Source organism: Varroa destructor, unplaced genomic scaffold, assembly GCF_002443255.2.
Source record: "Varroa destructor unplaced genomic scaffold, Vdes_3.0 BEIS01000006.1, whole genome shotgun sequence".
NCBI lineage: Eukaryota > Metazoa > Arthropoda > Arachnida > Mesostigmata > Varroidae > Varroa > Varroa destructor.
Genome location: NW_019211459.1, coordinates 20,882,538 through 20,896,856, shown reverse-complemented (window position 1 = coordinate 20,896,856; position 14,319 = coordinate 20,882,538). Strand labels below are relative to the sequence as shown.

General features: G+C 41.6%; 1 protein-coding gene across 1 annotated transcript in view; it reads right to left on the bottom strand.

Moving 5' to 3' along the window:
• The window catches only part of LOC111252740 (uncharacterized), a 29,929-nt gene that overhangs the window by 10,798 nt on the left and 4,812 nt on the right, over positions 1-14,319 (bottom strand). Inside the window, exons 2-8 of the mRNA XM_022811107.2 lie at positions 5,393-5,469; positions 4,978-5,086; positions 4,291-4,601; positions 3,928-4,023; positions 3,091-3,355; positions 2,093-2,407; positions 565-1,257 (exon numbers count right to left, since the gene is read on the bottom strand). Of these exons, the coding sequence (XP_022666842.1) occupies positions 565-1,257; positions 2,093-2,407; positions 3,091-3,355; positions 3,928-4,023; positions 4,291-4,601; positions 4,978-5,086; positions 5,393-5,469 (1,866 nt within the window). The remainder of the gene's footprint in view (positions 1-564; positions 1,258-2,092; positions 2,408-3,090; positions 3,356-3,927; positions 4,024-4,290; positions 4,602-4,977; positions 5,087-5,392; positions 5,470-14,319) is intronic.

The following is a 14,319-nucleotide window of genomic DNA, read 5'->3' as shown; positions in this document are numbered from 1 at the left end:
TAAAAATCAATTCAAAACTGATATTCACAGTGCCAGACAATGTGCTGCGGATACGGAACTGGTTTCGTTCCTCAGGCAGACGGTTGATGAATAACGGCTAGATATTACACAATGGCAACATATATCCATAATTCTTTGTTGTGCTTTTACCCTTGCGTCCGAAAGCGCATATCGGTTCTCCAATCTTTTCTACAATAGCACATCTGCCTTATTAACGTTTGTCGTCTGTATCCGTTTAGAGCACATCAAAAATGTTTTCTATATATATATATATATATATATATATATTGTTTCAATAGTCTCTTGTTTGAGAATTGCTAGAATGCTCGCGTTTTGCCCAAAATTTAGTGGAATTAAGTTGGAAAAATGTTTACATAAGTAAGTATTTCTGTAGATTTGAATAAACGTAACATGAGCTATTTATCGTGCCCAAATACCAAAACAAATCAACTTTGAAAAACGAGCTTCGAGGGAACTTTAGAGCAGATATTTTTATTCAGTCCTACGAAATCTGTTCTATCACTGCTAAAAACGCGCTATGAACGTGACACATGCATTACTTACCGAACTTCGTTAATCTTTGATGCATATGAAGCATTCCAAACGCGTGTTGTTGTTGTTTGTATTGGTGCTGCAGCTGTTGATGTTCTTGTCTAGCTAGAGCAAATAGGAAAGCAAGGGCGGACAGGGCAGTTATTGACGCAGCAACCACGAGGGCGCTAGCGACAGCCGGACGCTGTAGGGCATAATTTGTAGAGAGCGCTTCAAGTAAAGCCGACAGTGTGATAAAGCACGCAAGCAGGCCGGCCAAACAGAGTTCGGCTCGCCACCGCCAAAGTACACTACTAGCCGTATTGCTGGGACGTTGCGAACGCGCGTTTCGAGGCGGCAGAATGGGCTTCTGATCTTCGTCGTCATTGTTGTGACTGTAACTGTACGACGAAAAGCCTGGGCCTATTTGCTTGGATTTGTACTCCTTAACAATATCGTCGATGTCCTCCTCCTCTTCATCATCATCAACGATATCTTCCCCGCGATCTCCTTCTACCCCCCGATCATATTCAACGTCTGATTCACCGTCGGCGACAAACTGCCGGCTACCATTACCGAATCCCATTGTAGTCATGAGTCGCTCGGTGAGCGCCATCTCTGGGGAAATCGACGGCGTATTGACGCACTGTTCCTCGCGGGATAAAATTGGAGCGCGGTCACCTTCAAGACGACTGCTTCCTTCTTCATTCGTCCTTTTTGAACCTCCTAACAGACGATTTTTGTTGTGGTAAAATCTTAGTTAATTGTTTTTTAAAGCAAATCTTAAACATATGTGAGGATACCATACATGAATACACTTCGTTTCGTGTTGGCAAAAACCAACCGTTTGAAGTAATGCCTAGCGATAGTATCGGATGTTAAACATAACATTTTTATTCAGCAACTCAAACCGTGAAAACGTATATAAGTGTGTAAGTACTAACAAGTACATAATGTAACGCGCAGGAGGCAACCCTTTCGAAAGGACCTTCGCAGGAGTCAGCCGGATTATATTTTAAAGATGGCGTACGTGAATCATGGAATCCATGATAGAAAACTACTAGTTGAGCTGAGTCTGGCAAATCTTTTCAACAGGAAGCTGAAAATTGTTTACATGTATGTGTACCTGCTTGAACAATTTTCTGAGTGTTTATGTGAAAGATTTCTCGAGACGTGGGGTACTAAAAATATTTAGAAAAAGTATTTCAATAACAAATAAAAGCAAATAAACTTATGTTGTTTTGAGGGGAACGTTTTGTTTCATTGTGAATTTCTCTAAGCTATTCCGTTGTAGTGTTAGAGCCATTAGAAAGATTTAGACAGTATGTATACTTCAAACTTAATAAAGAAACGAATTTAGGCCCTTACGGACGAGAACCCTTTAAACGTAATACGTGTAACAATGCGTGCATAGACATTCTAATATTCTATTCAGGTGGCGTTTTTGAGACAAGGTTAGGTATTTTGGGCTTGAATGAAGCTCGAACCAGTTGTTTGGACCATCTTATGCACCAGCAGCCATTTAAACTTCATAAAACTAATATGAGGTATTCTTACCCACCTATAATGAGGTTGTATGAGAATACGGCAGGTCGGTATCGCTGATCTTCGTTGCGGCGGGTGCAGCTGCGCATGGCCAGAACGCAGATACAAATGATAGCGTTGAGCAGTAGTGGACCTGCGGCCATCGCAGTTGCTAGTTGAGCTGGCCGCAACAAGATAGCGCCAACGGCCGCCAACGCCGCAGCAAGCGGCAGTCCCTTGAGGCGCCCACTGGGACTTGGCAAAAGTCCGTCGTCCGCGAACGATAAAATTACCGCACTGAGGTCGGCCATATTGAGCAGAGCTAACAGCGTCAAACCAAACGCAGAAAGAGCTGAAAAAGAGCCTTTTAGTTTTTTTTTCGTAATTAAAAGTAACATCTCGGAAGACAGATTATCAGTTATAATTGTCTAGTAATCCCCATTTTTTTTTTCAGCTACAATACATTACAGATAGGCATCGGCTAATCGTACGCAAAGACTTCGTTCGGACTGTACTGGTTTGACAACTCCGAGCCAGCAAATTTTAGCTGTCCGTGAATGAAAAAAGTATTCACGAATTAAGAACATTCGATATTAGGTGTACGGTCATCAACAGGGGACTGTTGAAGATTTTTCATAAGAGTGGCAGAGTCCTATCGGGCAATAGGTTTGATGGTGACTGCTACAATCGTATGTACGTTCTGTCCGATTATATACATGCATTGTATGTGTTCAAGAGATAGTCGGGTTTTTGTACAAGAACTGCATACTGTTGCTAGCGAATATAGTTTTCCGTGCGACCGTTGACAAACAGATACGCGCGATGAAAACGCGTTCGATATCGTCTGCGCATGCATACATTTGGCAAGACATAAACAAATAAAGCTCAACATTCAATGGCTAGCCATGTTTCCTTCAAGTGCCCTGCCCATAAGCTTAATCGACCATTTACTATGGATCATGGGTGTGTGTGTGTGTACGCCATGGCTACGTGTCAATTGCTTCTTGAGTTTCGCAATCCTCTTCTGCTTTTCACCTGTAATCGCTAGATTGGCGTAGGCAGCGTGTCGTCGAAATACACTGACGGCAAGGCGAACTACGGCTAACGGGTCAGTGCCGCTATTTGATAATGCGATGGTTTCGAGACCCGATGCTAGAACTCCCGGCACGTCGACCGAGCGTTGACGAAGCGCGCACATTACGGCGATGAGTGCGAACGCGAACAAAAAGTTGAGAAAAGTCGATAATACAGCGACACAAGGCAGGTCCCGCGCAGGACGAATTTGTGGAGATGGCGCGCCCTTCAAATAGCAAAGCGAAAAATAGGCATGCGCAACGAAAATGTACACGAGATGGCAAACACAAACAATGGGTTAGGATTCATTTGTTTACGTCTAGTTGTTGCACGTTAAATTTTCGGGCCACTTACATATATAGTAAAAGCGGAGGAATATGCTCGCCCGAAGAAACGGTAGAAGGAGACTTAAGGCAAAAGCTCAGTCTCGCAAGGATCTCAGTGTTATATCATTTGAACGACAGTGTAACTCTATGAATTAAAATAATGCATGGAACGCTTATGAGGCAGGCCACTCCCAAAGCTATAGGTGCCGCGCAAAGATCGTCTGTTGAGATTCTGATCGATGAACATCTAGTAAAACAAATTAAAATTGCACAGGTTCTAATTGTATTCATTACCAAGCGCCGTACATCGTAGATCACAGAGGTACTTACTGGCGTACCCTCGGCCAAAAACCTATAAAACTCTGCAGTGAGGATCTCATACGTGGTTCTATTGAAAAGTCTATATATTTCATGTTGCTAGAAACAATGACATGAACTAAAATAGTGGTAAGAAATTGGTGTATATGCTTACGTTCTGTCGTGGTGAGACGGGTGCTAAGGGGAACCCCTGTACAGAAAATTGGGGAGCAAGGAAGATTGAGACGCACAAGGCAGCGCCTGTCATTAGCTGTAACGAGAACAAAATGTAAACACGCTATGAAGTAAGCCTTCAGCATCACCCAAACGGCTAAAAAACTGCAGCTAATAGGCTAAAGCGGACCGTGAGTTGCGCGATATTTTAATAGACATAACATCACAATGATATTATGAGTAGAAATTTGGTTTACCTCCCATAAAACACAAAATTTTGTATTTCTGGTCTAGCTTAGGTACTTGGCGAGTTGAAAAATATACCAGAATCAATGCTAGAAACATAAGTATAATAAAAACATACCCCAGTTGACTCGTGCTGTGAGTTCGAACCGCCGAACAAATTTGACGCGAGACTCGCCCCCAATCGACCCCCCGGAGGCGGGATCGGTTGCACCGGTGAATGCCACAAGAGGCCCGCTGCAAGGAGATATACGCCTTCCGCAAATGCTGCTGCCCCGAGAAGCAATCCACTAAGCCAAGCTCGCGCGCGGGCAATGTCCGCCAAATGAAACCAGATCGTCACCAGCAAAGCGCACGGTATAACGAGCAATGCTGCGACGAACCCACCGCTGGCGATTGGGTTGGATATTTCATTGCTTACACTGTGGTCACCTGTTTCATATTGATGTATAAGTGATATATATTCTATACGATAGAGCCTATACGTTCCGACAAGTTCTTATAATGGTATGGTTCATCGGAGGACCCCGTTTACTTACATGTGCAAGCTAAGCTTTGGCCACTCAGTGGAACGGTTACTAGAGTGAGTAATTGTTACCTGGCTGACTATTATATATATATATATATATAACGTTATTGAAGTTTAGCGATGGATGCATACATCATCCTTATTAGGCAAGTCACGACTTCGCCACTTGCTATTATCAAACGCGCTGTATAGGATCAGTATCGATCAGAAAGTTGACTTTTGTTTCTGCTTACTGTTACGTATTTAAAGGCGCCAATGATGCGACAAAAGCACCCTTACCTAGCTGATCGAGGCAAGGCGCCAGGAGACGACAACAAAGTGCCACGGCGCAGAGACGATGAAGTAAAGCGGCCCAACCAGCTGAAAATGCCGGGAACTCGCCCACACACTAAAAAAACAAGCAATTTGTACAAATATTAGCGACAGTTCTCTTAATTCTCAATACTTTTCACTGGAACCATCCTATACTAGGTAATCTAACACAGATTTTTCTCGAAGCCAGTGTTGATTCCAGCGATTATGTGCGTTTTCAACAAACGAGAACCTGACTTCCGAAGATTGGTGTTGTCGCAAATCACCAAGCGTACGAGTTTTACTTATCGGCCATTTTGGCTTCTGCTAGATTATAATTAAGGCAAATCAAAATGTTCTGAAGCTCTTCTTGGATAACTTATTACATGATCTAATCGCTTACCTGATATAACAACTGATAGAGACATGTCTCCCGCTGTGGATTTGTCACATGAGTTACAAGTTCCGAGTAGCAGAAACCTGCAAAAATTAACCATTTGTCTTCATTTGTCAAGAACACAAAATAATATTCGGTAACTTTTTAGCATATAGCTTTAGGCATAAACAAAGCATCATTGTATGTACTGATAATGCAATTAAGCTATAGATTATATGAAAATTAAATTTAATTTAACGGAGTAGTATGCGATTCTACTTGGAAGGAAACAGGGGCATTCGGCAAAAAAAAAACTACAATATATGATTATTGTGGTTCAGTATATTTCCCAAAGGTATTTCTGACATCCGTTTAAAAAGATTCATCCATTGTGAAGTAGAACCTAAGGCTATACTTACACGTGTTTCAGGTAATGGCTGATGAAAGGCAATATACAATTTTTATATAGCATATATAATGTACTAAGCAATATCGATATTATTGAAAAAAAAACACAATCTAACTGAAATATCTATAACGCTAATATTAATAATTCATATAATATTATCTTAATATGCAATATTCATGCATGGATTTGACAAATAAACACCCGTAGGACGTGTAAAAGTCTACGAGGAGGTCATATTGTGCTTGAGATTCTGTACTTTTTGCACAGTTTGTCCTTCGTACTTTCCGCTTATTGGAAATGGCCAACTCCTTGGAACAACCTTGACAATTTAAGCTCATTTGAACAATTTATCTGAAAAATCTAAAAACAAAATCGGTACTCGTAGAAATCAATGTAATTCCTCATAGGCGGTCGCTCTCCAAAGAAAGTGCTTTAATCTATGGCTCGCTTTACGATAAAATTTTTTTTAGGCCACCATTTCAGGCTGACCGTTTCATGGTGCAAACACGCGTCTATCACCTTAAAATAGCTAGGAACTTTGCCTAAGAAATTCAGGTATACGATTAGACCTGCAAGTCGCAGAGTGGACATAGAACTTTACTTAAGTATTTGCATGTTCCTTAACTTTTAATGCTGCCAAGTGCACAGGCTAGCTGGCTCACGATAGCATTATGATCGGAATGGAACGAATTACAAGCAACCCTTCCTTATTAAAGGTAGCATTTCCCGGTGACAGGACGACAAATAGATCTGGGTGTGTGACTTTCCTCATAAAGCCATGTTAATGCTTATAAAATAATAAAATAAATGGTCAACTAATGTGCGTTGTTCTAGATAAGCAATCCAAGGTATACTGTACTTTTTGTCGTTGGCGTTGCCACTGAAAATAAGGTACACAGGTATTAACATACACAAGTATACTGAAAAAATGTTGCAGCTTAATTTTACGAGTAACAATTGGTACAATAACAGAACAATGTCTAGATTTAGTTTCCGCAACGAAGCACTAGACGACCTTCTCATTGAATTGTCTCTGTTTACGTTGAGATTATTACAACGCCTCTGTTCCATGATTTGTTTACTAAATACTGCTGCGAAATCAAGCAAGGTGTCTTTAATGTTACGTATGATCGTTTGAGTCGGCCAACTGTCGGACTAACGTTAAGATAACCAGTTTCCAGTTTTGCAGAAGAAGAAAAATACAAAAGGAAAAAAGTGTCCTTTTATCTAGCCCAGCTCGCTATTATACAACAAATTTCTGCAGCTCCTAATTGTGTTTAACGAGTCATAACGGTTACGCTTTCAAGAACGCGTAACGTCTATTCCTAGCAGAACGCTGGGCGGTTTTGACATGAGTCAGCTATGTCTTCCACAGCTGTATTAAAGATGGGCGAACGGATAACAAATACATTTCGTAAACCTCTGTTATCTAAAAGCTCATCTAAAAACAACGAAATGTTAAATATGCGCTGGCAGTTTACAACGATAACTTGCATCGTAGCTAAGTAGTGCACATCCACTCCAACACCGTTTCAGACATGTTTATAAAAAAAAAAAGCTCAAGGCATAGCAATTTTTCTTTAATGTGAAGACGTTCACACTTGCTCAACTTACTAACGCGTCATCACCGGGCACGCGCGTCGCAAACCATTACCACTTTCGAATATTTTTTTTTAATCTTGCAACATGAACGTATCCTTCACTAGGCCAAACCTACGAATAGGCTAAACAAAAATGATTTGAAACAACCTTGCCATTCGCTGAATTACTCAAACGCATATATGTACACAGTATTACTTTCGTGGACACTGGCTATTTATAATATGTTGACTCAAAGAAGCATCGGTTTGTATTCGTAGTTCGTATATGTTAGAGAGTTACCTATATCCTCAGACTTTATCGTCGAGACCGCTGTGCGGCAGAGTATGCGGTATTTTCAATGGCCGCAGCGACATAGCACGATTTTCTTAGCACACCGGCGCGAGTCTTGCCCATATATGGACAGCGAGGTATATTGCCCTCGCTTGTAGGGGCAGACAATTATCTGAGGCGATTTAGCTCATTAAAGTTAATGTGGGAGCGACTGCATGAGCCTGCGATCATTTTGGGATCCGTTTTGTCTCGGTAGGTCGCATTCGATCCTCCTGACTGACACAGCTTAGTCCTAACAAACGCCAGCGCATAAACCAGTGAAGAGACATGAAAAATACATAGTGAGGCTGACGTAGTGTGCAACGATGGAAAAAATAGAAATATTTGCCCCATTCGCCGTGTATAGGTTAAAGCATTAACCAAATGGAGCAGAAGTTGGCTTATAGCGGACAACAGTGTCTAGAGATTAAAAAAAATGTAGTAGACCTTTGTTGGTAAAGGGAGTAGATTACCACTTGACACAGATACTGCTTCAAGTGTAGGCCTCTTTTTGACAATTGTAAATGTAACGTTTTCCTAATCGTACACTTTAGATATTTTCTTCTGTAAGCTTATTTCTCTTTCGATTTATATATGGAAGTGGACAAAAAAATATATGCTATACGCACGTAAAAGCTCTCTGAAACGTGACTAAAAATTACGCTTGCAGATTAATCGTCCATACAGACAAATTGAATATGAATAGGTGAAGCACATACTTCTAGGCGTGAAATTAATTTTTCTGATACTGGTGACTAACTAGGTGCCTTACTAGAAATAGTACGGGCGGCGTTATCATGTGGCAAAAAGTCGGGCCTGTAAGGTTAATGAGAGTTATTATTTTTTTCGCCTGGAATTTTTTCGAATGCAGCCCAGGCCCTAAAGGATGCGACCCGGTTTTTTCTGAGGAAAAATTTGCCAGTTTTTTTTATTTTTTAACTACACTGACGGAATTCTCCAGCTCTTGTTACCCGCAGGACTCCGTCGTTTAAATTGTGAAACAAGACTAAGGGAAACCGTTTGTGAGGGGTGATACGCCTGGGCATTGATGCCATAGAGGCTAAGCTATGGTTAGGTTAGAACCAGCCAATTTCACGAGAAAATTCACAGGTGAGTGCTATGACAAATGCAAAGTGTGCTCGGCCCAAGCGATTTTAGTGTCTAGATATTTACAGCTGAGTGTTATATCGCACTTTTATGAAACCTTAATAGAGCCCCGGCGAATAGATCGGTACGATGCGGGTTCCCAACATAGAAAAATGATCGTTGGGAGTCAATATTGCCTTATGTCCAAACACACATTAAGATTGAAAAGATCAGCACGAGATCCATCTTTACTTAAGCCAATGGTTAATCCCACTGTGCCTATTTGCAAATCCAGCGAGCTGTAGCGAGTCAGAATTAATAATTGCATAGACTATACCTTAAAGAAGTCTAAGGATTATCCCCAAGAACTTAAAGGTAAAGACCTACTTCTCTTTATTTGCAACTCTAACTATTTCGACTATTAATTCTCAGCGCGTGTGAGGGTGCCAGGCATTCAATGGTGACCTTCATAGCCAGTGTTCATTAGCCATACCCGATGGATTCAGTTTCCAGCCGTCTCCGTTGGAATCCTTATGAAATTAACTATTCTGACGTGTCCTGCACTTAAAGATTTGAATTTTCTTCCATGCGTCAACACGTCGAAGTTTTCGAAATACGTGCAACGTTGTTACTCGGCGGTCAGCAGGAGCACCAAGCTCGCTCACATGTAACAGCCGTCGTAAATGCAAATAGCGCAACGAACATAAAGTTTAGTTTAGGCTGCTGCGTTCCTCATGGGCGCTCTTGGGCATACCGAGGCTTTAACTCTCGTTACCTCAGAGAAAGTCCTAACGGGTAGCTCCGGCATATTGAATTATCTATTGAAGCATTCAGCAGGAAGGCGGCTTACTCTCGTGCCATCGTAAGCATGCTTCTGATTTGTTAAATTACGTTTTTCTGATTCGCACGCGTTTTTCTCGAATGATCCAGAGCTTTGAAAAAAAGCATAAACGCAAGCAAAACGCTCTGTATTGCTGTTCTGGATATCGCAGACTTTCCTGAACGATCCCTCGTTAACCTAACGTGCGGCAATTGGTCAGGTACGTGAATAGAGGCCATGTCAAAGAATTGAGGGTCGCGACACAGATCTTCTAACACGTTAGATGCTTTGCAAATTGGCAGCATAGAGAGGTGAGATACAATTTCAGTAGCCGAGTGTTCAAAATGTGTCGAGTCTTAGGGCAGATTACGGCACAAGTAGAGCACCCTTAACTATGTATTTATAGGCGCCTATCAATGGCCTACCTGCCATGAGAGTAAACATTTGTTCCAACCAAGGACTCCAACCACTTGAGGATCACATAAAAACTGTGTGCTAATGAGGTATGTTAGGTAATACGAATTTGCTGTTTCTTGCTCATTCTGAGTGGCATGCCCTTCAGATTAGATGCACATATTATGCACTGATTTCTAATTAATTGCAGAAATAAATATTGGCTATGCAGTCTGAGATCTATTAGTGTCTAATATGCCCAGCGTTGTCTGATTAAAAACTTTTCCAGCGCCAGCGAGTGTTTCCTATATATTCTTGTTTTTACTTATTGTTGGCTGGTTCAAGACGACGATGTTGATCAGAGCAGTACAATATATATACACATTCGAGTTTGTGCTGTCCTTTGCTGGGTACATGTACTTCTGATCTGCTTCTATGGGTGCCCGACAACTCTCTTATACCTGGCGAATGTTTGTCATCAAAAAGTAGCGCTTAAGTCTGCCACAAAGCCGGAAACTATCGTCGTCTGCAAATAAACCGGTTTTCATTGCGAAAGACATTTTCATAGCGCAAAAGTTAATTACAAAATGCGAACCAAACCACACCACAGACTGTACGCACCCTTCGTGAAAAAATACTATATTCACATGCTATATTTACTCTATAATTTTCCTAAAGTATGCAGGATAAAATGTAATGTTCCGTACGTAAGTACCAAACTTGCCTGTGTCTGTGGGTAGTACATACGGTGTATGGTAGGTTACGTGTGACTTGCATCGCTTCTATCGAGTAGTGGTGACAACTCTGCAGAGCATCCGGCCCTCAAGCTTTGTCATGCTACGCCTCTTGCCTCGCGTAAACGACAACCAAAGTCACCTATCCTGGCATGCGTATAAACAACCGTACACGGCTAACATTATGAATGGAATCGAAATGGTCGAAGGCATGAAGGTTCCTTGCGACAGAGCTTCTCGACTAGCTGCTGATTTGTCGATGGTATGAACCTTTACCGGCGCCCTTTTTAGACAAGAGATCAAAGATCTTGTAAATCCTTCGAATAGCTTAGGTGATAGGGTTCCTAGAAGTCGCATCCGCTTGCCGATTTCGGAGCATACCAAAACATGTCATCAGATGGCGCTTTTTTCACCTATACCTCTAATTCATACATTGTTAATACAACCCAGACACTGTAATAGACTTATTCCATAAAGATTATTGTCAGGAAAGACGCGAACCTACGACACACTGGGTCTGTATTACGATTACTCGGAGCGAACGTATTACGAGTAAAGCTGCAAAGGTGCTAAAACTCTTTTAGATAGTTTAAGAGAGGCCCTTTAATGTATGTCTGAGATCGAGTTGTCATTAAACGAGATCTAATTTATGGCAAAATCGCTGGATCTTCATTGGCGCCTGAGAATTAATGCGACCCGGTAAGAAACAGCACACAGCTATGTGTTGTTCAAAGAGAATAATGGCCGAGTTCATTCTGGCTTTCGACTATCTTGTTCTTCGCCGCTTATACCGGATTCAACTGAATTCATACTGGTTTTTGTCCTTTAATAACTTCATAATGTACTACTCTTTATGAAGACCTTTACCTTAAATCTTTCTCGGCCTTGTCTCATGCACTGTCCTATGCAAAAGTTTCTGAATAGCTCAAGTCCTGTTGTTTGGAAACAGAGCTTATTACAGCTAATGACAACCCTAACCGTTCCATCGAACACTATTAGATATTAAAGAAATGGCTTGAGAATAAAAATGAGGGACAAAATACTAGTCGTGAAAAGAAATCGATAACATTCATGCATACGCAGAACAATATACTGTCATCTGCTATATTGTATGAGTAAGCGCATTGTTTTAGCAGAGATCACGCAGGTCCAACTTGAATGCGTTCTGGCAATATCTGCAACGGACCCTCGATAGGCTTTTGGATTCTCAAGGTATATCGCCTGTGCGGCTACTTCGGATGAACGAAAGAAGGATTTTCGTTAGGAACTTTGAGGTGTTCCTCGACTTCCATCGTCGTTTGAATAACACGGTGCATCTTTAAGCGTTTGCGAAACAAGCGTACACTGCTTTTTGAAGATTCAATGTGTATTTTCGAGGCCAATGTATCGAGTAAATATCGCCAAACTTAGCAGATGTAGGTTCTAAAAAAGAGCACAATGGAAGCGCGTGGGGGACAAGCAGACTGACAGGCGGTCGGGTGGGTACTAAACATGCTCGTAAACATGTTCATTCGTAAGACATTCGTCTACGGCCTTACATTGGCCTATTTTATTATAATGAAACCATTCTCTTAGCATATTGAGCAGCCACTATCTCTCTAAGTAAAAGCACTGCCGCATCGTATCGTTATATCGATAAAATCGCCACATTGGTGAATAGCCTCCGAAAACGATTGGTTTTTGTTTCAGGCAAAAACTGTTCCTTCGCTAAGACTGCCGATATAATAAACAAGGCCGAAAACGAGATAAATTTACAGAAAAAAGCTGGAAAAACCTCAACGACGGAAAATCCAAATAGGTGGTCCACAAACCCGAAGGTCACTTGATGAAACTGACTAATTATCTTTGTTGCCGTTGCCGGGCTTGATGAAGTAACGTGACAATAAACCCTATAAAGTAGGCGCCAAATATATGAATGTATCTTTTTTTTTTTTTTTTTCTGTAATTCAAGTTTAGAAAAAACCAATTCCAATGTATGTAGCACGAAAGAAGAATCTCTATTAAGAAGGACCAGTCCATTACAATACATCGACCGTCAGCCGTTTACTATTACGTGGTAGCAGGACAGAGTTATTTATGGACAAGTTACTACTCTGACTCGTGTATGCAGTCGCATCGGCCTAATTTCTTCTATTAATTATGTATCTCCTTGTTTACAGCGAAGCGATTGACGGCAAATGGCGTTTCCTCACTGTGAGCCGATTGCCGCTATGAAAGGTCGCTCGACAGAAGCCTTAAGACCGGAGGTTGGAGACAGGTAATGCGTTCGCTGTGATAATTCAGTTAGGTAAAACCATCAACTTACTTTCCCGGTTATGATTAGGTCACGTCGAACGTCTTACGTTGTACGTATTTCCGTAGTGTTAATAAGCTATCCGGTGACGACGAGCGATTCATATCGGTGCTGTCTTTTCTTAGTGATTAATGTGTAGTTCGTTCAAAGCGACATAATTAATCAACCAAAAATACTGATTTTGCTATTTTTTTTACCTGAACATAATAGTATAAAGGCTGAGCCAATCGGATGAGGGAAGAATGAATAAGTTCAAAATAGCAAGGTACTTATTTTCAACTGTATCTTCTCTAGGACGACGCGTCTTGCTTGTTGTACCCCGAGACATTCGGGATACTTTAAAAGGTGCAATAGCCGCTTGCTTTTCTTATTTTGATGTATTGAAACGCCACTCTCAGTTTTAGCCCATATACTGCTGCTTGCAAACACCATTATAGCTGATAGCATCAACAACGTTGTGTGCAAGACAAATGGAGTTATTTACTGTATTTCTGTTATTGTTGTTATGGCAGAATTGATTACATGTGCCCTCCCTGTGTCATATGGAATTGTGTTGCCGGCGAAACAATCATGGGTACTTAATGCTTATGTATAGCTTGCTTTTACTAAGGCAATACCATGAAAACACGGGCCTGTGTGCTTCGCTGCTGGGAGCAGAAAAACTGCTTGGCAGGTAGTTAGCGACGAGCCGCGACTGCAGTAGTGGTAACAGACCCGCTGACCAAGATACTGTGACTTGTTTCCCTGTGCTAGTAAGCCCATTTAGCTCTCTGTTCTCTTGTTTTTGCTTAGAAGTGTGTCAAAGTACAGCATATAACCCCCTCTTCGCTTTCAGATGGGTTACATTCAGTAATAGTTGCTAGTGGCACTCTACCCGCAATCTTCATTAGCATCAAGCGGACCACCATCGTCCGCCTGCCACACACATTGATGGCTCTCCGCTCAGCAGTTCTGCGTCATTCGTTTTATTCCATTGTTTTAGGTCCTTGGTTCTCTGTCGCGTGGTCCTTTTCTTGAAGCGACAGAGAAACCCGACATAATATAGACGTTGCCCCTGTTACGCCATATCTTGCTTCAGCTTGCGAGTCTGCTCGCTTCGAAGATCACTCGTCTCACACTTCGTAGCAGTAAGCCCAACTTTTGTCGGTTGGATTGTTTCATTTTCATCATGTAGTTCCGGTCCCTTTTCGTCAAAACTTTTGTAACTTGAAAGGATTCGCAGGATTGTTCAAAGGAATACATAGGACAGGGCAGTGAGACCTGTACAGACATCCGTACACAGGACGTCGTACAATTCGGCACGTACGC